Genomic DNA, 22758 nt, shown 5'->3' on the forward strand with positions numbered 1-22758 from the left:
GTTTGATAGTAATGACTGTGGTTTTTTTTGTTGTTGTTGGTTTGTTGTTGTTGTTTTAAAATCAATACAGTAACATTCTTATTCTCTTCCCCCTCCCCACCCACCCCCTAGTGGAGCAAACTTTAGCACTCTGCTCATGAATCTTGGACCGGAAAACTGTGCCACTCTGTTACTCTTTGTGTTACTAGAAGGCAAGATCCTGCTCCATTCTCTTAGACCAGCTGTGTTGACAGGAGTTGCTGAAGCTGTGGTAGCTGTGAGTACAAAGCGTTCTGTACAGTAGTGAGAGAAATCAGTTCAAATTTCACAGTTGTTACAAGCCTTTTTTTAAGTTAAAATTATTGATGCACTAAATTATAATTTTTCCTAGCAACAGGATTTAGTTAAAGTGCCCTAGCATGTCTTATTACTGTTACTATTAGATGTTTACCATTTTTGTATAGATAACTAAGAGATATGCTGTAAATAAATGGTCAAACTGGAAGATTTCTGGCAATTTTACAGAGCTTTTAGCAATTTCATTTCAACTTGTTGCATGTAACTTCTTGGGTTTTATAGTACAGTATCTGTTGTTTTAATGTGTTGATTTAATTTCATTTTTCCTTCAGATGATATTTCCATTTCAGTGGCAATGTCCATATATCCCCCTCTGTCCTTTGTCTCTGGCCACCGTACTCAGTGCACCTCTTCCATTTATTGTTGGAGTTGATTCACGATACTTTGATCTGTATGATCCACCACAGGATATTGTGTGCATTGACTTAGACACAAACATGGTGTACATGTAAGTTCTGTGGAGTTTTTACATTTATCTGTAGATGGAAAGATTGCTGAAATGCTCGGGAGATAGAACTGTTAAAACACTGTTTTATCCACTATGGTTCATTTCTTACTGTCCTGTGTTCTTTTTCACATTTCTAATGCTTCATAGCAAATAAAAAATTGTTAAGCCAAGGGTCAACACTTGGCGCTGCCTGTAAGTCGTGATGTAGATGTTGCTATAAATTTAGTAACAATGGTAATATGTTCTGTTTGTTTTTCCATGTCTAGTACTGCTTATTAGGAAAATGGGTCAAAAGCTAGAAAAGAGGAAGAGGAATTATTTTGCCTTTTTTTAAATTTTATTTTTTTAATTCCCCACCATTGATTACATTTTCACCTTGATCTACCACTGCTGAATTTGGATTGTGACTATTGGGATGAACATGTGTGCTTCAGGACAGCTTTTGATTCTGTCTTGCGTTTGCTGCACTTAGACGTTTTTATCAATTTGCAAGAGCCAAATTTTTTGTGAGAACTATCAAGCAAAATTTGGTGTCTTGACTACATTAGATCTAAAATATTCTTAATTATTATGTTTTTAACGCTTTTCTAAAAGTGAAGGTGTTGAATGAACAGTTTCTTCACACATTCTTGGTAAGAGTCTTATTCGGAATAACCTCGGTTTTTCTGTAGTACATCTAAATGAGAGTACAAGTAACTGACTTGAAAATTCAGTTTTCAGGTGTTTAAATTAGAAATTTTATTAATTAATTTCTAAATAGAAATATTAAAATAAATAAAAAGAGCCAGCCAAGCTAGATCAAGATGAGAGTGAACATCACTAAATAAAGTGCACATCTTTTCTCTGTGAAAATATATTTTTACTTCATCCATGTCATTTTTTAACACTTGAAACTTGTTTTTATGAACTTGCATTAGAATTAGTAATTTGATCTATGGGTCAGTTGAATGCTTTCTTAATTTTCATTGTGTCAAAAGGACCTTTCCTCTACTGAAGCAAATGTTTCCTTTACATTACTGAAATGCTTTGTTTTATTAGCAGCATCAAAGGAAATAGTAAACAATGGAGCAGTTTATGTTTATTTTGATTCATTTTTTTCTCCTTCCCCTAGGTCCCCATTAAAACCACTGCAAAAAGCATTTGCATCACTGTGTATCAAAGTACTCTGTCACTAAAAGAGTAATTATAATAGGTGTTGTGAAAGAAGAACATACTGAAGAAAGTCAAGGAAGATAATTTGTTTATATGAAGATACTTGCAGAGAAAAATACCTGAATTATTTTGTTCATAAGTAGAATGGAAGTGGCTGGGCTGCAGAAAAATGTAGGAGATAGAAACAGGGAATTTATCAGGGGGTTAAGAATGTCAAGATTCTGTTGAAATGACTGCTAGAAAGACCAAGTACCAACCTTATTTGGATTGGTTACTGAACCAAAATGTACCAGCAGCTGAACTCTTAGGGAGCACTCAACTGGAAAGATTTTTGCACCTTTTCTTCTACTATCTTTATAAATTAATATCTCTTTCAATAGTCAACTAAATTTTTAATTTTTTGTTGCTTGTTTTGTGTGTATCTCATGTATACCATTTATTTGACTTCCAGAGTAATTTGACATCTGTAACATTTTACCTAGGTAAATGTGAGACGTTGCTATCAGCATTATGAAACTTTTTAAACTTGGGAATTAGGGTATTTTTCAGTTTTGGAGGTACTTAGGCTAAAGCAAATTTCCATAAAGCATTCTGTGTTGAAGATCATACAGAATTCTCAAATGTGGCATTATTAGAGAGTAGAGATTAATGTTCCTTCTATTGTATCTTCTTTTCCTCCTTATTTCTATGGCAATGGTGCTGCTTGGGTTTTTTTGTTGGTTAGGTTTTTTTGTAAAAACATTTAGTAGCATCATTGCTGACTCTGAAAGACTGCATAATAGAAGAAAAACAATTGAAAAATTCGGTATCTTTTAGTACATCAGTTTGTGAGTCTAGTGTCTTTTTAGAGCAAGTTTGCTGTGATCTTCCTTATGATAGACTGAAGCTTTATTTACTGGCAAAAAATATGGAAGGCTTTTTATTAATTCACTATCTTCCTTAATGCCTTTTTTAGATGTTTCCAACTATCTCCATGAAAGTAACAGTGAAAGCTGTAAAGTAGCCTTTTTAGGGCAAAGACTCAAGAGTTTGTTTTATTTTTATAGCAGGATTTTTTTCCTTGCATTTTTGGAACAGTACCACTTACATTGTTTATAGGCATGCCATTATGGAGGGGAGGAAAAAATGGGCAAAGGCATCCATAAGCATGCATTTTCTTTTTAACTCCTGAAACTTTGGCTTCCTTCCTAAGCCAGTACTGTGTTGATGCCAGTGGAACAAATAACAACGGCAAAAACATTTCATGGATGCAAAGTGCAAAACAAGCAGTGACAGTATCAGATTAGATAGTAGTAAGTGATTAGGTCTGGCCACAAGATTTGTTGCACTCCCTGTTACAGCAATGCCTCCCACACCTCCTGCCTTTCAGAAAGAGGCACAGTTCTCAGAATTTACTCCCTACTCTTTCTGTCTTTATATCGAGCTGCTTAAACAAGGTCTGGCTTTGTACCCATTGTCCTTATAACAAAGATAAGCATCTCTTTAGGCCAGTTTACTCCATTGCTTAATCAACCACATAGTTTTCAAACTGTGAACTGAATTCCCAATCTTCCTAAGTCCCTGCTAGCTTGTGGTTGAAGTTGGAACTGAGTTGCCATAGACATGTTAAGAGTGTACCATATGACCCTAAAGACTGATCTACCAGCATTTTGCAGTAACAAGTTTGTATTGTATTCCAAACAACTTTTATTTTGTGTCTGTAGTAGTATGACAGGATTATGGTAGTGTATACTTTGCATGATAATCACATACAGATTAGTGTGCTTAAGTTACATTAGCAAGACTGATACAAATTCTGAAAGGGAAATCAGCTAAGTGCAACTTCATCTAAAAATTCTAAATGAAATCTTAATCTAGATTCTCCTTACAGACTGAATAAAACTCTTTCTCATGATTTATACAATTCTGTATCTGAGGAAATGAGATTCTGAGTTATGTCACTACCATTTTTGTATTTTTGACAAATGGGGACACTGACAGGATTTCTTCTCAAAATAATTCCTTTAGCTTAGTTAAAATTTTATGAACATGAAGCAGTTCAGGGCTGTGGAGGCTATTCTTTTTTTATATGGTCTGTATTTTTTATATATATATTTTATTATTTTTTTAATATATATATTTTTTTTTCTTTTCTTTTCCCTGGGTTTTAGATCGGATGATAAGAAGAGCACCAACTGGAAGCAGTTTCCTAAGAAGCCATGTAAAAGTCTGCTCAGCACCTTAAGAAAATTACACCCACAGCTGGCAGCAGGTAAAATATATAAAATAAAATAGGAAGGGACAGGAACAGAATATGTCTAAAGCAGGGGAAATAAATGTTCAAAGAAAACTACTAAATTCTCTGTTAGACACCTACAAGTCTTACAATATAATTAGTATATACGTGTGAGGACTTCCTTATGTCATATGTGGTGTGAATTATTTTTTAGGCTTTTATTTTCTTCTCTGTGACTTCTTAAAATTTGAGCTTTTTTAGCCTTTATTCATTATTAAATTATATTTAAACAAAGATTCAGCTGAAACACATTTGGATCAAAAATAATAGAGGAAATGGGGATATGAGTAAAATAATGTTGAATGTCTCAGCTGCTGTGCAGATACTACTCAGTATCTCAGATAGTGGTTTTTCTACAAAAACAACTGAGTAGCTAAATTTTGACAAAGTTATCAAAGCAAAAACAACAACTTGCTATCTTCAGCCTAATGACTCAGATAAGAGCAAAATAGTAGCTGACCTAAAACTTTGCAGTTTTTTTATTGCTTCTTTCTGGCTGTTGATAGGCTCTTTAAGGTGAGCTGGTTCAGAGTGTTAGGTTGCATTGTGATGGAGAAGGAGGCAATTATAGCCTCTATTACAAAAGTTGTAAATGACAGAAGCACAGAAGTGCGTTAATTAAGAGGTAGGTGTTCTTGCCTCAGTTTTCTGTAAATTTTTTAAATTTTTAAATTTATTTATTTATTTATTTATTTATTTGCATATAGCCTTTACTTCATCTGTTAGAAAACCTCAGCTTTTCTTTTGGTTTTATCATCAGGATGTGTTAGGCAATCTACCTAGTACAGAACTGCTTCCTGATTTTACCTTAAGCAGAACCAGTGGTCTTTTTTAGATAGCTAGTTTTTCTATTTTGACAATATTATAATAGATCCGTTAATAAATATTTATATTATGATAACTGTACAATCTTCAGAGCAGGGAAAACATGTTCCTTTTTGTTTGTGTTGTTATATTACTACATTCACCTGGGTATGGGGTAACATTACTCAGCTGAGATCATAATTTCATTTCCCAGAAGGCTGGATGAGTTAGGAAAACATATAATCAACCTGCCATTTATATGTGCCAGATCAACTGGGAAATAATCACAGGATTTCTAGTGTGTATCACTTCTGAATATGGTCAAGTAGAAATGCACTGAACTTTAATACAGGATTGTACGTGTTGTTCATTGCTAGTTCACAGGAAAACTCAAGAAGGCTCTGCAGTGGAGATGACTCCTATTGAGGCAGATTTCTCCTGGCAGAAGAAGATGACAGAACTTGAGATGGAGATCCAGGAAGCTTTTCTGCGTTTCATGGCATCTATTTTAAAGGGTTACAGAACATTCCTCAAGCCAATCACACAGGCACCTTCAAATAAAGCAACTGCTGCTGATTCCTTGTTTGATCACCAAGGTGAGGGATGAGGCAGACCAGCTGCTGATCACAGAGGCAGTGTTGCAGCTTTAGGGTTGAGGAACTGCTTAAGGGTTAGTGTTCCCTTTGATTGTACAGTTCTTGGCAATACTTTAAATTGCAAGTGTAGGAAATTGAACTGTTCATTTGATTAGAACATGAATATATGCACATGGAACTGCCTAGAAAAGCTGTCTTTCAGAAGCATAATGTGTGTAGCACATTCCCTAAGGGTAGCTCTCTTGAGAATGAAATAATATCTTTCAATTTGTACAGAGGAAAAATGCCAGAAGCCAGTAATGTTCTGGATATATATTAGAAGATAATGGAGAACAGGGCAGTGATCAGAAAAATGTAGAACCAGTACTCAGCAAAAGTAATCTTCTTTTCCTCATCATGTTAACTTTTCAGATCTGTTCATGAGTTGAATGCTACATAAGATGTCACAGGTGCTTTGTTTTGTATGTAGTGGTGGTGTTCTGGGCTTGTTTTTTCTTTTGGTTTTTGGTTTGTTTTGTTTTTTGGGGGATAGGGTGATTTCTTGTGGTTTTTTTTTTTCAATTACTGGGAGAGAGATTTGGGAAGAGATTTTTAGTCAGAGGTTTGGAAAGTCGTAAATATTTTCAGGCCTGTCACCTCTTAGGATAACATAGTTCTTATTTTAGTATTGTTTTAACTGTTAGATTCTTCTGCTTTTGTACAAGATCATATTTTCCTATTTCTTACACAAGTCCACAAACACTGCGAGCAAATGACATTGGGGTGATTGCTTACAAAGTGATGTTAACTATTGTGAAAAATAATTATTTTAAAAAAAATCTTTTATTTCTAAATGCAAGTAGTGGTAAGTAGCTGTTTTTACGGATAAAGCAAATAATTTATATATTAGCACTTTAAATATTTTATGTTGACATTTTAGATGTGTTTTTTTTATGGAATCCATAACTGGTGTTTAGTTTTGTGTTTCTTTTTATAACCAGGATTTTTGAAAAGCAGAGATCGTGCCTATACAAAGTTCTACATGCATCTCACCAAAACGCAGATATTCAGCCGCTTCATTGAAGAGTGCAGCTTTGTGAGTGACAAGGATACTGGCTTGGCATTTTTTGATGACTGCATAGAAAAGGTGAAGAACAGTTGGCAACACTGTTGAATGATATGCTATTGTTCATTTTGTGTTATTGTCCTGTTTTTGGTTGCAAAGGTAGATACTACCTGCAGCAAGTGTTTTGATGGGTTGGAATTCTTAGTGTTTATTGCTGAGTCGTTTTCTTTGTTCATCTTCTTGCATGGTCATAATTTTCTGTGTTGATGCAGAAAGCTTTCATTAAAGCCCTGTAGGTTTTCAGGCTGCAAGATAGTATGTGAAATACCGATAGCTGACACTTTAATATAACGCCATCCATGTCGTCCCTGTAAATAATCATGCGTCCTCAACCATGCAATTATCTACTAGTAGTCACCTGTGTTGTTGCTCTTTTCCATGCAATTTAAACTTAAAACAGAAAAACATGCCTAGTGCTCCACTTCGATCAAAACTGGTTTATGTAGATAAGATCCACTCTTGTTGACCGTATCTTGTATGGGAAATATTATTGTAAACCATTCTTGTTTTTTTAAACAAAGTCACAATGCATGGTTCTAGTCTGTTATTATGGGATATTGAGTTTATAGCTTATAGCTTTCCTTTGATAGATTTAGCATTTTGTGTTTAGTAGTTATTGTCAACACATTGAAAGCATTCTGATTACTGCACTTTCAGCAAAGGAACTATTTGGAGAAGAGTTTAATTGCGCCTAGAGTAATATGAAAACTTAGTCTTTCTTACTTAATATTTCAGTAAATGACACAGCTGTAATACCGTTATTTTGGATTTTTTTTTTTAGTTGATGAGAAATTAATTATTTTCTCTCTTTTTGCAGCTCTTTCCAGATAAAGGAACGGAAAAAGGCGAGAAGGTACTTCGTCCTTCAAAAGGTTTAGGAATATCTGATCATGAAATAAAAATGGAAAGATAAGGCTGTGAACTTGATATTTTAGTAATTAGAGCAAATATAATTTATTTTATATATCAACCTGTTTTCAGGTTGATGTAGATTCTGTCGAAGATGCACGGTTGATTGAGCTTGATGAGTCACAAAAAAGTGAACACACAGTGTTCATAACGCCACCAGAACCTCCTGCTGATGATGCACAGGATCGAGTGCCAAAATACAGGTACAAGTTAAACAGCAGCTTGTTGTGAAACTATAATGTTTATGATGTTAAGCAGGGCAGATGTTTCATCTTGGTGCAGGACCTGCCTTCATGTAATGTAGCTGCCCAGAGACTGGTAAGTTTCTGAAATGCTAGAAGTCAGTTTTATGTGTGTGTATGTTTGAGGGCATGTGGATTTTGGTTTTAATTTTGTAGTAACTTCTTGCCAGTTTTACAGAATAGAGTAATTCTCTAGGTGTATTCACTGTCTTTCTTCGTGCTTGAGCCATTTATCTGTATTTTGTAGCAACTGCAGTGCACTTTGTTTCCCAGTGGGAATCACAGGGGCTGGTTAATGGATCTGCCCTGTGCTGTTGATCTGCAGCTGATGAATAAAAAGACCAGAACACTAACTCCGCTTTTCAGACTTCTTTCATTCAGTGTTTTTCAGCCCTGTGCAGAAAATGTGGCATTTCAGACACTCTGGGTGTGATGTTTTTCTTCCTGTCTCTCTTGGAGGTCACAAAGGTTCTATTTCAAACTGTTGTCCTTGTTAATCATCATCAGTGCTTCCCTGACGTTTGTGATATGGACAGCAGTCTGGTTCTTGTTTCCATTGTCTGTGACGACTTAATGTCCAAGGTGTCTTCTTGTGATACCTTTGTGAATAAGACTAAGAGCATCTTGCTGTCTTCTTTCCTTCTCTTTTCCCCCTGGTTCTTTATTCTCCTGTTTGTCAGTTCTTTGCACACAAGTTGTCTTTGTATGGCTTTCCTGCTGTCTGCAGGTATTTGAAAAGCTTTTATTTTCTGTTTTTTGTTTGGTTGGTTTTTTTTGTTTTGTTTTTTATATCCTCTGTGTAGCTATAAAAACTTCCCACGACTAGATTTCAAGCTCTTTGACAGGCCTCAGGAGCTCAAGCTCTCCTTCAGCAGACACCCAGCTGGAAGCAGCATTTCAAATAGTCCAGCACTCATGGCAAAGAGGACAAAACAGGTCAGATGAGTCTTACTGTAATCAACTGTGTGAACACTGATATATAAGATTTTTTTTCCTAAAATTGCCACTACCTATTTATACTATAAATCAGGTTAAGTCTTTGTAACTATTTGGGATCAATACTTGAAAGAAACACAAGGAAACTAATAAACAAATTAGTGTTTGAGATTGCAGTTCATTGTCAAACCCATTTTTAAGCTTCAGGCTGTAACATAAATAAAAAGGAAATGAAAATTAATACTTGAATGACAAAGAAAAAAATTAATTCTGATGCTAGTTTTTGCTTGCAGTGAGACTTGTGAGAGACTGGTAACATGGGAGCTTCAGTTGAATACTTGTCGATTATTATCAAAATCTTACTTTTAAGAAGCCAGTGTCTGAATTAGTAATGGCTTGTAGGTGCAGGATGTTTTATCTTTTGTCTGATTTTTTTTTTTCATTGTTTCACCCTTACAGGAGATAAAAACCGCCCACAAATTAGCCAAGAAGTATTATGTAAGCCCCCCGCAGTGGGCTAAGTGTCTCTTCAGTCATAGTTATAGCCTATGGTTTATTTGTCTGCCAGCCTATATCAGAGTTGCCCATCCCAAGGCCAAAGCACTGCAGCAGGCATATGATGTTCTAATTAAAATGAGGAAAACTGATGTGGAACCACTAGATGAGGCAAGTGCAACTGAAAAAACCTTACCGTAACCATGGAATAGGAGCTGAGGTGCAAATACCATGTGTTTCATGACCACCACCAGGTTAAGCATGCATAGAGTTTGACCTGTTTTAAAGCTACCTTGAAATTATTTCAAAGTAGTCTACTTAACTAGCACCATTGTCGATTAATTTCCTTTTTCATTGCCAGCTTGGTGTCAGCTGGCTCAAGGGCACCGATTTTGCCATCCTAGTCTTCTCCTGGACTTCATCAAGAGGGAAGTTTGTAATATTAGTATTTTTAAAATGCTTTAAATGCTTAATTCAAGGCTTTGTAGCCTTGAGAGAACTGAAGGAATAATGAGTTTGTGAGCAGCATACCATTTTTCAGTAGTATCCACAGGCACACAGCAGCAGGTTATCCTGCTTGTTGCGTGGGCACTTCCTTCCTTCCTTTATTTCGCAAACAGAAGAGCTTAGTGGAAGAAAATTTAGCATCCTCAACAATGTGGCTACTGATGTTATTTCAGCTCGTGTCGCTTCCTGGCTAATTTTTGCTCCCTCTTCTGGCTGTTGAGTGTAACTGCTCTCACATGACTGCCTTTTACATATGTTTAAGTTGGAAGGGAAGATCAAGGAAGAGCTTAAGCTCTTTGAAAATCCTTTACATTAGTCCATTTATGCATTTCTGTATCTTCTCAGGTCTGCTACAGAGTTGTAATGCAGCTCTGTGGACTGTGGGGTCAGCCTGTTCAGGCCGTGAGAGTCCTCTTTGAAATGAAGAATGCTGGAATACAGCCAAACGCCATCACCTATGGTTATTACAATAAGGTAAAAGAAGTCTTGACAGGGGATACTGGGCCAATATTGTTCTTGCTGTTGTCAGTCTTCTTGTCCTGCAGCATGTTTTGAACATTGTTTCCTGCATCTCTTCACTTGGATTTGCTGGTTCTGTTGGGGAAGCAATAATTTTGGACAGGCTTACATCTCACTAGATCTACACTATATGGTTTCACAGTCTTAAGTTTACATTCCTGTCTGTTTGGCTAGCTAAAAATGCTGTTGAAATACACATTTATAGTGTTCCCTCTTCCAAATTTTGGAACATGTCTAGTATTTCCATATCTAAACCATCTGTTCCTAGGTGTATCTTTTAAGGTACCAGGATCAAAGATGGATGAAAGCTGGAGTTAGGCTAGTTGAAGTAGCCTCCCCCGCCTTTCCTTGCTTCCAGGTTCTTGAAATAAGCAGGTGAAACTTCTTAGTAAAGTAAACTATGTAAAGTAACAGGAAAAGGGGTGCTACTAGGGTCTTTTGTTGCTACTGAAGTAAATAAATAAGAATAAAACCCACCTTGTATGTTAAAGAAATCCTGATCCATTGTTGCTAGTCAGCTGTTGTATCGAGAGCTGTGGAATAAAAGGAAAGAGCTCATAAAAGGGAACATCTTGTAAAAACACAAGTATTTGTCCTTCACATGCTTGACAGAAAATACCTTTTTTGAGTATGGAAATAAAAGCTTCTTACTGTACTGTGTTTCTTAGTGTAACTTTCTTAATGCTTTTGTTTTTGCAATGTCTGATTCTATAGGCAGTTTTAGAATCTCCTTGGCCTAGCAGTAGCCGCAGTGGCATATTCCTGTGGACAAAGGTACGAAATGTAGTTCGTGGCACAGCACAATTTAGGCAGTGCTTAAAGAAATCAGCGCAGAGCCCACAAGTCCCTGTGATATCAGGTAATAAGTTAGTTGAAATGGATTTATTTCTGCTGAACAAGGGCATGACATGCTTTCTGAGGGATTGGCAGCTAACACTGGGACTTTTACAGCTGGAAAAGCTTTTCTTACGTGTGTAAAAGTTGATGATTGGCAGCTGGATGCTTGAAACAGAATGTCTTTTACACACTGAAGAATTAATTGTCTGAATTTTGTTGCTAGAATTTCATATTCTTATTTTATATGTGCAAGCAAAAGTATTTACTGTTGTCTATAGAGGTTAGATTTGTTTAAAAACCTAAAAAGTTAAATCTTTTCTTACTAACCAGCTCTCGTTCCTGTCTTTAGCTCTGCGGAGTACCACGGGTGGAAGTGATGGGGACATGGTGAGCCATGGTAGCGTGGATAGTTCTAATGATGCTAACAGTGGGGAGCACACTCTCTTCGTCAGTGACTTAGTCAGGCTTGATTCCATTGATAATCACTCTAGCACAGGTACTAGATTCTGCTGGGTTTCACTACTAACAGTCCCCCAAAAGGCTGAAGTTTCTAGTCTTCTGTTGATTTCCCCTCCATAGCCACCACCTTCCCCTCATGGGGCAGAAAATGAAGCATGGAGTTAAACTACATAAAACTACATAAAAGCACTGGTTTTGGATATTAGTTATTTACCACAGATAATGCTTCATTAGTTTAGAGTGAACTGTAGTAGAAATACTGCTTTGTTAAAATAAATGACTTGCTGTGGTCTTTTTTTTCTGCTAATCTTCAGAAAAGATAAGAAGCCTCTGACATATGTCTATTCCATTTTTGCATATTGTCATTTATTCATAGAAATTATAATCTGTGTAAGTAAAACCCTTCTCTGCATTAAAGGAAAGGAGTGAAAGTTGCAAAGGTGATGATAAGCTAACGCTTTAAAATGGTTCTCCTTGATGTTAGTCCAGAAGGGCCTAATTAGCATTCCTGGAATTAGGATGTTATGTTTGGCTATAGTAAACTATGCTTTTAAAGGCCATATTCAAGCTTCCTAACAGTAGTTGCTAAACTTGGAAGTATATACAGAAATGATCAGAACCGTGTCATACACAGTCTTTATGAGGCACTCCAGGAATGGAAAGACAGGCAATAAGCAGGAATAAACTCTGCCTTAAAACTCTGATGTGCGCTTTTCCAGACTAACTGGGGTAAAAGGAGTGCACAGGGAGCTAATAACTTGAGATGGCAAGACAAAATTAATGGCTTTTTGTATCTGCTCTAGTACTGATTACATCCTACCTGTGCATAGTCTATCAACTAAACTTCCTTTCTGTGTGTACTTCAAAAATTAATGTTCAAATGGTTCTTGCACACACTTCATGTTTTTAATATCTTGAGCCCTTCTGTAAAGAGACCTTTGAGTCCAATTCCTGTGCTTCATCTGATATGCCTGCCTAGATTACTGAACTTCCCTTTTCTCTGCTCTTTGTTGCTCTGCTTTTTGCTCTTTGCTGTCTCTTGGGTGCCGCATTTGTCCTTGGCTATCACGGTGTGGGGTGCAGACTTACATGGTGTGAAGCCTTGGATGCACGTGTGCATTGTTTCTACCCTTGAATGTTACTTCTGCAGGTAATTCACCATTTATTGATAGGGTGTTTTCACTTCTTGTGCAAAGCAGGGATACTAACATTATTGAAATGATGATAGAGACAAAATAAGGACCAAAGTATGTCAGAACTTACTTTTCTATATAAAAGGCTTCTAATGTAGTAGCCAAATGTAATAATTGATGGCTCTTCAAAGTTTTAAATGTAATTATTTTTTATGTTTACTCTTTGTTGGTAAAATAAAAAGCAGTAATATGTATTGTAGATAAATTATGTCTGTCACTCAAGTTTTATGGAGCTTCCTTAATACCTTTCACACTCAATAACTTACCTACACTTTAATCCTTTTAAATACTGTAATGTATTCTAATAGATACTCTTGTACTCTTATACATATAAATAATCCTGCTTAACATGTTGTTATGGGATATGTCCCATATAGTAGTTTTGTATTTTTTTATATGCACCAGCACTTCAGATAAAATAACAAAGACAAGAGTGTCTTTCTGGATTGTTTCCTATGGTAGACTCTTTTAGACTACTTTAAACTTTTGTTGTTGTTTTTAGGGATGTATTACAGCTATGAAGTTTAATTGGTATCACGGAGGAACAGACTTTTAAAAATGTTTAGATTTTTACATTTTTGTATTTCATTTTATACTTTGCACTAAAGCAGAAAGATGTAGCACACTCGATGGTACAGTTCTTTTCAGGAATGTATTAACTGTTGAAAGCTTGCTCAGTTACTGATGTGCTTCTGTCAATTTCTTTTGTAGATGCATTTGAGAATTTAGCTTGCCCAGCAATGAAGTATTTTGTGCTAATGAGAAGAGAAAGGAATGAAAGGAGATACTATATCTCAGAAATACTTAGTCACTATAGTGTTCCTGGGGGAATAACTTGTATTTAATATAATAATTAGAGAAGTAATTTTGGATTGTATAGCCTAATGATCTCTGCTGTCACCATCACCAAGTAGATCTGTACACACATTTGTGATCACAGATTTGTGATCTTACTATGAACTTTCCTGGTGAAACAAAATGTGAAACAAGTTATTTTCAGTTTGTTTGTGTTCTTATTGAAAAACAAATTTAGTCAAGAAGAACAAATCCAAGGCATGTGTATTCTTTCGAACAGGTGGTCAGTCAGACCGGGGCTATGGATCCAAGGATGAACTTCTAAGAGATTATGGGGATAGTCTTCTTGCAACTGAAACACAATTAGAGAAAGATATTTCTTCTACCGCTGAAGACATAATAGGAGGTTAAGTATGCCTGTTTACATTGATGAGAGCTTTTTATAAGGAATCTGCTGCATGTGTTAGACTACCCCAAATACTTAATGTATCGAATACATTATGTTGCCAATATCAAAATATGACTGTATGAAATCTGATGGGCTGCTTCTGTACTCAGATAATAGCAGTGGAATATGTATAGGTAAAACTTGAGTTTTGTTAGGCTAATTTAATACAGATGGAAAAACTGAACAAGTGCTTTGTCATACAATATTTTGTATTCCATTCTTGTCATTTGTTTTTTTGGAAACTTGACCGCTTTTTTAGTTCTACCAGTTGACCTAATAAAAGGTGCTACTTTTTCCTACAAAAAAGCTGTTCCCAGCTGTAGAAAATAATGTCAACTTGTTTCTTATATCCATATCTTGCCTTTTGTGTTTCTGTATTTTGTTTTTCTCATTACTGAACATGGCTTTTGCATGAAAATCTGAGAACTGCTACTGGTGCTTTACTTTAATTATTTGAAAAAATACCAAGGAAAGAAATTGGCATATGCTCTAACCTTGTGAACAGGAAAGCACTCACTGCATGATACTGTCTAGTGTTGCCTGTCTGGGTATTTTTTCCCGGAAATGCACAGTACCTAGTAGGACTGATCTTCTAGGTTGTAACTGCATAAGGGAACAGTGTTAGAGTTTGTATTTTCCGTAACAGTACAAATGAATTACTGAGTTAAATTAACTAAAGTTTACATTCTTTTTCTTGTAGAGGTTTGTACAGAGAAATCTGAGGAAAAACAACCACTGAACACAGGAACTCATAGTTCAGTAGACCCACCTGCTTGGGGTAACAGTATTGTGAAAGTTCCATCAGGCATTTTTGATAGCAGTGGACGGAAAATCAGTAGTGGTGAGTCACTGACTGAAGTAGGGTTTGCTGAAGTCCTCGTCTTGTGCTATAGTGTTTTGCAATCTTTTTCGTGCTATGAAAAGAAACTATTCTATTAGAAGTGCAGATATCGTGCATAATATTTGCTTTCCACCATTATCCTTTGCAGGTGACTTAGAAGTAACTTGTGGATTCTAAGGTTAAAAATCACTGTTGGATAGATTGAAATTAAGATTTTCCCTCTCAGGCTCTGAGGCTGTTTCAGTAATGTACTGGAAAATCGAGAGAATTAGAGTCTTTACTCTCAATTTTGTCACCTAAACCTCACTGACCTTGGACAAGTCTCTTTATTCCTGTGGCTTACATTGCCAATGTATAACCTGCAAACAGTGCGTATTGTCTTTACGACATATAACATTTATTTACATATCCTGCAGAGGTGAGTATGGTACTTTGAGTCCTCTGTTGGGATCCTAACATAGGAGAATTCCCATACTTATGGAGGTTTTTGCCTAGCTCACACAACTTTCTAGGCAATAAAAATGTCCAATTCCTGTGAGGAAAGGGGAATATTTATTAAATTAGTTTATATGCTCCACATGCTAAATTTAATTAGCTTATTCTAAATATTGCTGTGTTATAAACTAAGTAATGCTTCTGTGTTGTACAGATGCACACAGTATTTCTTTTCCAGAACCAGAATGAACTGCAGAGTTTGATTTATAGATCTGTGATTATAGTTCTAGAAACAAAAAAAAGAGCCATCTTTACTTACAATTGTATGTTCCTTTAGTTCATGGATGTAGTACCTTCTCTCTGCTAGGTGTTGGCATGGAGAAAGGAGTTAGAAGCCATAAAAGGCTTTGACTTCAAGGAGTCAAAGAGCAGATGACTTTTGATCTGCAGGTTCCCTCTACAGCCAGTAAAGTAACTTATTAATACTAGTGTAACTTCTTGGGGGGTAGCTTGAGATTGTTGTGCCTCCAGTCTTCTCACCAGTAAGGAGATAAGGAGATTTAACATTATTTCAGAATATAAGTATTTTTGGTGGCTATGGGTACCATATTAATGCCTTTTCTCTTTCAGAAACTGGTTCTAGTCCACTGTTTGTACCTCAGGATTCAGTTGAAAATGTAGTCTTTGGTGACGTTTCTCCTCGGAAAAAAAGTGAAAAAGGACAGAAGAGGCAAAAACTGTTCTCAGAGAGAAGCTGCAGTTTCAGCAGTGAAAGCAGAGCAGGCATGCTGCTGAAGAAAGGCAGCTTGGACTTGCATTCTAAAGAAATGGCAATAATGATGGGAGCAGATGCCAAGATCCTAACAGCAGCTTTATCTGGGGCCGGAACTTCAACCTGTCGTATCAATAAATCTTACAGCTTTGAAAGTATTGTTGACCAGCAGGTTTCTGGCATAAGTGGCACTTGTGTTATTGAGAGTGACTGGGAATCAGAGCATAGGTCTTCACCAGTGCTGGAAGAACCTGGGGAAGGGCAGGAACATCTTGAGAATGGGAAAGATGAACACATGACCACAGTGAAAGACATGAATGTTGAACAGTCAGTTGAGTCTAAAATCCAGAAACCAGAATCCAAAGATACAGCTACTAAAAGGAATAGCTTTTATGCAGTGGTTAAGCCTGTTGAAAGGGAAGATGTTGAAGTAGGCTTGGACCCATTATCTTTGCTAGCTACTGACAGCACACAATCAAGGCATTCAGAACCTGAGGAAAAGTTGATGTCACCAGTTGCAGCACGTAATTTGGCAGATGAAATAGAGAGTTACATGAATCTGAAGAACCCATTGGGTAGTAAGTTTCCCAGCATGGAACTGCACAAGCCAGATAAGGAAGCAGAAGCCTCTGGTACACTTGGTCACTCCCAAGAAAGGAGGTCAAGCCTGCCTTTGGATCCTGTCCTGCCATCCCCCAAGTCTTACGAAAATCGGAGAAGTCCATCTGTCTCCAGATCCAAAACATTCACTGGGAGGCCAAAGCAACAAACCCATCCACGAGTCCAAAAGGAGCGGTCTTCATCTTTGACTGGACTGGGTCGTTCTTCTCCACATGGTTCCTTAGGATCTGTTGTAACAACTTTCTCCAATCTGAAGTTAGACAATATACTGTCTGGACCAAAAATGGATGTTCTGAAATCCAGCATGAAGCAGGCTGCAAATGTGGCCAGTAAGATGTGGGGAGTTGTAACTTCAGCATACAGTTACTCAGATGATGAGGCAAGTGGTTTTCAATATGAAAAATTTGGGGAGACTAAGTTAAAGGGTTATCTTCTATGCTCAGAAGACTGCTTCATGAGATGGCATTTTTTTAATTAAGTACTTACTTTTGTTAGCTAACAAAAATTGCATTTTATGCAATTATGCATTAAAAACTACTTTTCAAACAAAAGCAGATTAAATGTTTTTGATGCAGTAAACTTCGGCCTTTTGTTCTCAGCATTCCCCCCATATATTTATTTATCTTATTATTCGTATTTTTAGAAATTGTGTAAAGAAGCAGTATCTTAAATTATACCATACTGCCTGTCTTATTTTGAAAAAATTAAACAAATTTGCAGAAACAAATTGCACACCTCAGGTTGGTGAGGATTAAGGTTGAAAGTAGTAAAGGACAGCCTGGGATCTAGTCAGTTAATCAGGAATTTGGCAACTAAATGTGATGTTTTTTGTGTGAGCATACTTTCGAGAAAAATCTTTTCGAAGTAAAGCATTTCAGAATGTGACACGAATGAAAGTGGAGATGGAGGGATGAATATAACTTCCTCTTTTCCACATACATGTTGTTATTGTGCCTCCAAACATAGTTTTTTCTCTTAAAAAGGCATCTGCCTGATCCAATTTACCCCCTCAATCCGGTGTTTGGCTTTCAGGATCTTTTGTCTCCCCTCTTCAGGCTGTTATCTTCTGGTTTCCTTTTTCAAATGATCCCTCCTTTCCCCCGCTACCGTAAGAGGTGAGAAAGGGAAGATAGCTGTGTCGTTTCATTTCTATACAAAACAAATTTAATTGGTGTTACTAATAGGGCCCTTTCCATTAAAGCAAAAAAAAAAAGAAATTATTTCTTTTCAATCAGATTTTGCCAGTGACAATGAAAATTCACTGGTTTGTTTTCTTTCCTGAGTTTTCACTTGTGACCTAGGTTTTCTGATGTGCCTTTCTATTATACGGACCTATTTCATAGAGTTTTGTTTAATGGCATGTCATAATAGCCTTAATGTAACTTATTTTTATTTCCTTCAAGAATCTTTTCATTCTCTCTTCAGTTTCTCTATTTTAGTATCTTTATTATTGTACTTCGTCACATCTCGTGTCTTTGTGACTGTGTTATTGCTACATAGTTTCAGCTGGTATCTTCATTCCTGTCTTCAATTCTGAAAATACTACTTCAACTCAGACCTTTTTTCTGATGATTCCTTCATTTTGTGTACTGTCTGCCAAATCACAATTTCTGCATAATTTTTCTTGTTTCTGCTGTAATTATATCTGTCACCTTGTCACTTATTTTGAACCTCAGCTAAGTATTTTCACTGCTAAAGCCTTTCATTTTTCCAGTATCTTTCTGATTTGTCCAATATCGGATCTTTGTGGGATTGCATAGACTTTTGTTGTATCTAATAATTATTTTTTCATCAGGATTCCATCTTAATCTGCTACGGTAATTATTTATTTAGTATGATAAAGATGGAAGTCAAATAATGGATCTGGAAGTACTAAAAACTGCTGATTTTCTTCTTGTATTAAAGGATGAAACCAATCAGCCAGAGTTTAACTTCCCTGCTGGTTTTGAAGATAATATTTTAGGAGATAATCTGTCATCAAGAACAGGAGTCCCAGGGCTGATCACGAGTGAGCTTGCACAAAGCACTACTAGTCTTGGCAGTAGCAGTAGCAGTGGAGATGCAGGAAGACAACAGTATAGTACAGGTGAGATATTTTTTGTTGTTTCCCCCTCAAAACTTGTTTATAATATAACGAACAGGGAAAACTATTAGAAGTGAAATCATAACAGTAGAAGCTACGATAATCTAAAGTTATTTCAAGCCCTTAAGTTCACTCAAATTTGTATGTATACAAATACATACATTCTATACTGTTACCTTGGTTTAGCAAATAGCGAATGATTTTATCTTTGTTGAACATATGAGAAGCTGATACACGATACATGGATTTAACTGTATAAATACTTCCTCTGTGTATGTAATAGGAAGATTCTTAACTAGTTATAGCCAGGAACTCCTACTCATTCACGCAAAGTTGTAATACTCTGAAAGTTCTTGATGTATTTGTACAGAAAAGCAGAGGAATGTTCAGGAACACTATGCTAATAGCTGCATAACTAACAGAGGCAGATCTTTTGAGAGGGGAAGAAACCCCACAACCAAACTGAAAACAAAAAAAACAATCCACAGCCCCAGTCACAAAAAAAACCAAAGCAACGAACAAAAAAAAAAGTATCAGCTTTACTGTGGAGTAGGAGATACTGGAAGCATACTTGAGTTGAAGTTGTATCAATTAATTAATCAATTAAATAATCAATTAAATAATTGATTAATATATGTCTATTGCTAAATTTTCCTTTTTTTTTTTTCCTAACCTCCCCCTCCCAGTTCTAAAACTGGATGAAGTAATTCTCATAATTTTCATTTCAGATTTTATTCTTATTTTGACAAAAAAGATGTGTAGCTGAGCCAGCTGTTGTGTTGGTTTAGCTCTCTTTTAAGTACTTAATGATGCACGTATCATACAGAGATCTGCCTTAAGTAAGGAAGAACTATCTTGAGGACAGGACATAAGTTGGCCCTGTCTAGTGAAAACTTGAAGAGATATTTTCTAGTTCCAGTTAGTTAGGAGGGTTATAAGAACTAACTGTAAGAGTGGCAGTTATCAACAAAATACGTAACATTTGTTAAAAAACATAGTTTAGCTAAAGAAGCAGAGGAGCCTTCTTTGTGATGAGCAGACTCTGGTAGTGCTTTTTTTGAATAGGAAAGTGATTCCTGAAACTGATTCCCACCATTTTCTTCTGGTAAAATGCTCTAACTCCATTTTCCCTTCTCCTTGGCAAAGTTCGTAACCCTAAAAGCTAGCCTTACCAAAGAAATATTATTTTTTTACTGCAATGTTAGCCAGGGAAAACTTATGAGTAATGACATTTTTGGTACCTTGTGTCTCACTTGGTACTGTCCTTCTGTTTGTTCTTTACATATGCATGTATCATTCAAGAAATCTTCAAGAACTTTTTAGAGTATTGAGCAATCTTACTGCTCTTTGCCATTCTTTATTCTTAGTTTCTTCAGATTTTATTTATTGATGCTTTTATTCTTTTACCAGCCTGTAATATGTTTTTAGACAAAAAATGACTTTGAAGTGTTAATCACAAAAATTATATTTATATATATATATTGTGATTATGTTATCAGTAAATTTACAGAGCTGCATGTATCTTTGAAGATCTTCTGGTACAGTTTTCTGTCTTGATCCAAGCGGAAGTTATTTTCTTTGGGAATCAATTAATTGCTCTTTCCTTGGATACAAGACCCAAATGACTCTTTCTGCACAGGTGAAGTTGCATTCCCAAGAAGTATGAAAGTTCTAGATTCTGAGAAGTCAGAGCACAGTTCTTCTCATAATACTAGTTTATCCAGCATTTTCCAGAACTATGCAATGGAGGTAAGAGTAATAAACTCAGAGGTGAAAGATATAATTTTCAATATTATTCTATGCATTAGTTACCTGTTTAGTTGGATTGTGGTTAGATTTTTCAAAACAATTTTTTCAATGTTTCTACCTGCAAATATGTTTGATACTTTTAGCCCAGGGCATGACAGTAGCTTTAAAAAAAGTGTATTAAATGCTTTTTTGTATCTCAAATGTAGAGAGAAGAGACAACTGAGGGAAGGTTAAAAACTTGAAGTGAGACAGAAATTAGAGAGGAAGCAAGATGTTGTTGTTTTTTTCCTTTCAAGTTGTGTTTTTTTTTCTTCTGTGTTTTCTTTTTTTTTCCCCTTTAGGAAAATTACATGTTATTACTAAATGATTATGGTAGGTTGACCACAGGCACAAGCTAAGCCTTCACCCAGGCATTTGCTTCCTTCCTCCTCATCAGGATGAGGGAGAGAATCAGAAAAGTAGAAGTGAGGAAAAAAAAAGCTTGGAGGTAAAGATAAAGACAATTTAATAAGTGAATTGGGAAAAAAAACAAGAACAAAACAGCAGGTGGGAGAAGAACAAAAAATATGATGCAAAGGCAATCTCTCAGCACCATAAAACTCCAAGCAACAGGTACCTTGGAAAAACTCCTGACACATCCAATTTTATTGCTGAGCAGGACACTACACAGTGTCTCTTTGGTCAGCCAAGGTCACCTGTCCTGGCTGTATTCCATGCCCAGCTCTTCTCCACCCCCAGCCTCCTTGCTGGGTTGGGGGCACAATAAGAAATAAAAGGCCATGGTGCTGTATGTAAGGAGACACTCTTCAGCAATAGCTGAAACATTGTCTTGATCACTTTTCTTCCAGCGGTAGTGTTATTTTGCTAGGTCTTCTGTTTGATCTTGTGATCTAGGCTCGTCAAACATCTACACTCTATTACAGAAGAGGCAAGAGGCATAGAATAGTAAAATTTGGGCAGATATTTAAATACAGTTGGTCTAAAATCCATCATATGCAGTGTTTAGTGACAGTTTTTCCTTTTGTTTCCTGTGAGTGTGAAACAAGGATGATAGACCATTCTGCAGCTAGTGCAGGATTATTCTTTACCATGTTTTCTCCAGTTCTCAATCTGGTTTAGTGATGAGACTTACATTAGGTAAAAAAACTTTCTGTGTTTTCTACTTGTATTGGGTTTATGTGCCAGTTTTGGTAGTGGGGGGGCTACAGGGCTGCCTTGTGGGAGAAGATGCCAGAAGCTCCCCCCATGACTGATAGACCCAGTTCTAGCTGGCTTGAAGATGAACCCGCCACTGGTCAAATCTGAGCCCATCAGCAACAGTGGTAGCGTCTCTGTGGTAACATATTTAAGAAGAGGCGACAAACTGTGCAGCAGGAGCAGCTTGCGGGGAGGAGTTGAGAGTCCTAGAGAGAAACAGTTGCTCCGCAGTATGGTCAGTGGAGAAGGGGGAGGAGGTGCTCCATCTGCTGGAGCAGAAATTCCCCTGCAGCCCCTGGTGAAGTCCACGGTGAAGCAGGTTGTCCCCCTGCAGCCCATGGAAGCCCATAGTGGAGCAGATATTGACCTGCAGCCCATGGAGGGCACCAGACCAGAGCAGATGGATGCTCCCAGAGGAAGCTGTGATCCCATGGAGAGGAGCCCACAATGGAGCAGGTTTTCTGGCAGGACTTGTGACCTGCAATTGACCCACACAGGAGCAGTCTGTCCGGAAGGACTGCACCATGTCTAAAGGACCCATGTTGAAGCAGTTGGTGAAGAACTGCAGGAGGGTCCCACTTCGGAGGAGTTCATGTAGGACTCTCTCCTGTGGGTGGGATCCCTTGCTGCAGCTGGGAAAGAGAGGAGGGAGTGGCAGAGACACCATGTGACAAACTGACAACATCCATTCCCTGTCCCCCGACACCACTTAGGGGGAGGAGATAGAGAAATCAAGAGCGAAGTTAAGCCTGAGAAGAAGGGAGAGGTGGGGCAAGGTGTTTTAAGATTTGGGTTTTATTTCTCATTACCCTACTCTGACTTTTGATTGGCAAGAAATTAAACTACTTTCCCCTACTTGAGTCTGTTCTGCCCATGGTGGTTATTGTTGAGTTATCTCCCTGACTTTATCTTGACCCCTCCCTGTCCCTATCTTAACCCATGAGCCTTTTGTCTTATTTTTCTCCCTCTGTCCAGTTGAGGATGGGCAGTGATAGAATGTGGTA

The 22758-nt window shown here is 36.9% G+C and overlaps 1 protein-coding gene across 4 annotated transcripts in view; it reads left to right on the forward strand.

Annotated features, from left to right (window-relative positions):
• The window catches only part of DENND4C (DENN domain containing 4C), a 74252-nt gene that overhangs the window by 37032 nt on the left and 14462 nt on the right, over positions 1-22758 (forward strand). For 2 of the 4 annotated variants that reach the window (XM_051643047.1, XM_051643048.1), the window contains 17 exons: positions 112-256; positions 609-784; positions 4087-4187; positions 5393-5611; positions 6592-6737; positions 7534-7569; positions 7698-7828; positions 8671-8803; positions 9263-9469; positions 10151-10279; positions 11039-11183; positions 11511-11657; positions 13889-14014; positions 14757-14897; positions 15963-17104; positions 18631-18811; positions 20448-20557. In XM_051643047.1, coding sequence (XP_051499007.1) covers positions 112-256; positions 609-784; positions 4087-4187; positions 5393-5611; positions 6592-6737; positions 7534-7569; positions 7698-7828; positions 8671-8803; positions 9263-9469; positions 10151-10279; positions 11039-11183; positions 11511-11657; positions 13889-14014; positions 14757-14897; positions 15963-17104; positions 18631-18811; positions 20448-20557 — 3415 coding nt within the window. The remainder of the gene's footprint in view (positions 1-111; positions 257-608; positions 785-4086; positions 4188-5392; positions 5612-6591; positions 6738-7533; positions 7570-7697; positions 7829-8670; positions 8804-9262; positions 9470-10150; positions 10280-11038; positions 11184-11510; positions 11658-13888; positions 14015-14756; positions 14898-15962; positions 17105-18630; positions 18812-20447; positions 20558-22758) is intronic. The other 2 variants (XM_051643049.1, XM_051643050.1) reach the window with 2 other exon arrangements.

The sequence above is a fragment of the Apus apus genome, chromosome Z, assembly GCF_020740795.1.
Source record: "Apus apus isolate bApuApu2 chromosome Z, bApuApu2.pri.cur, whole genome shotgun sequence".
Lineage (NCBI taxonomy): Eukaryota > Metazoa > Chordata > Aves > Apodiformes > Apodidae > Apus > Apus apus.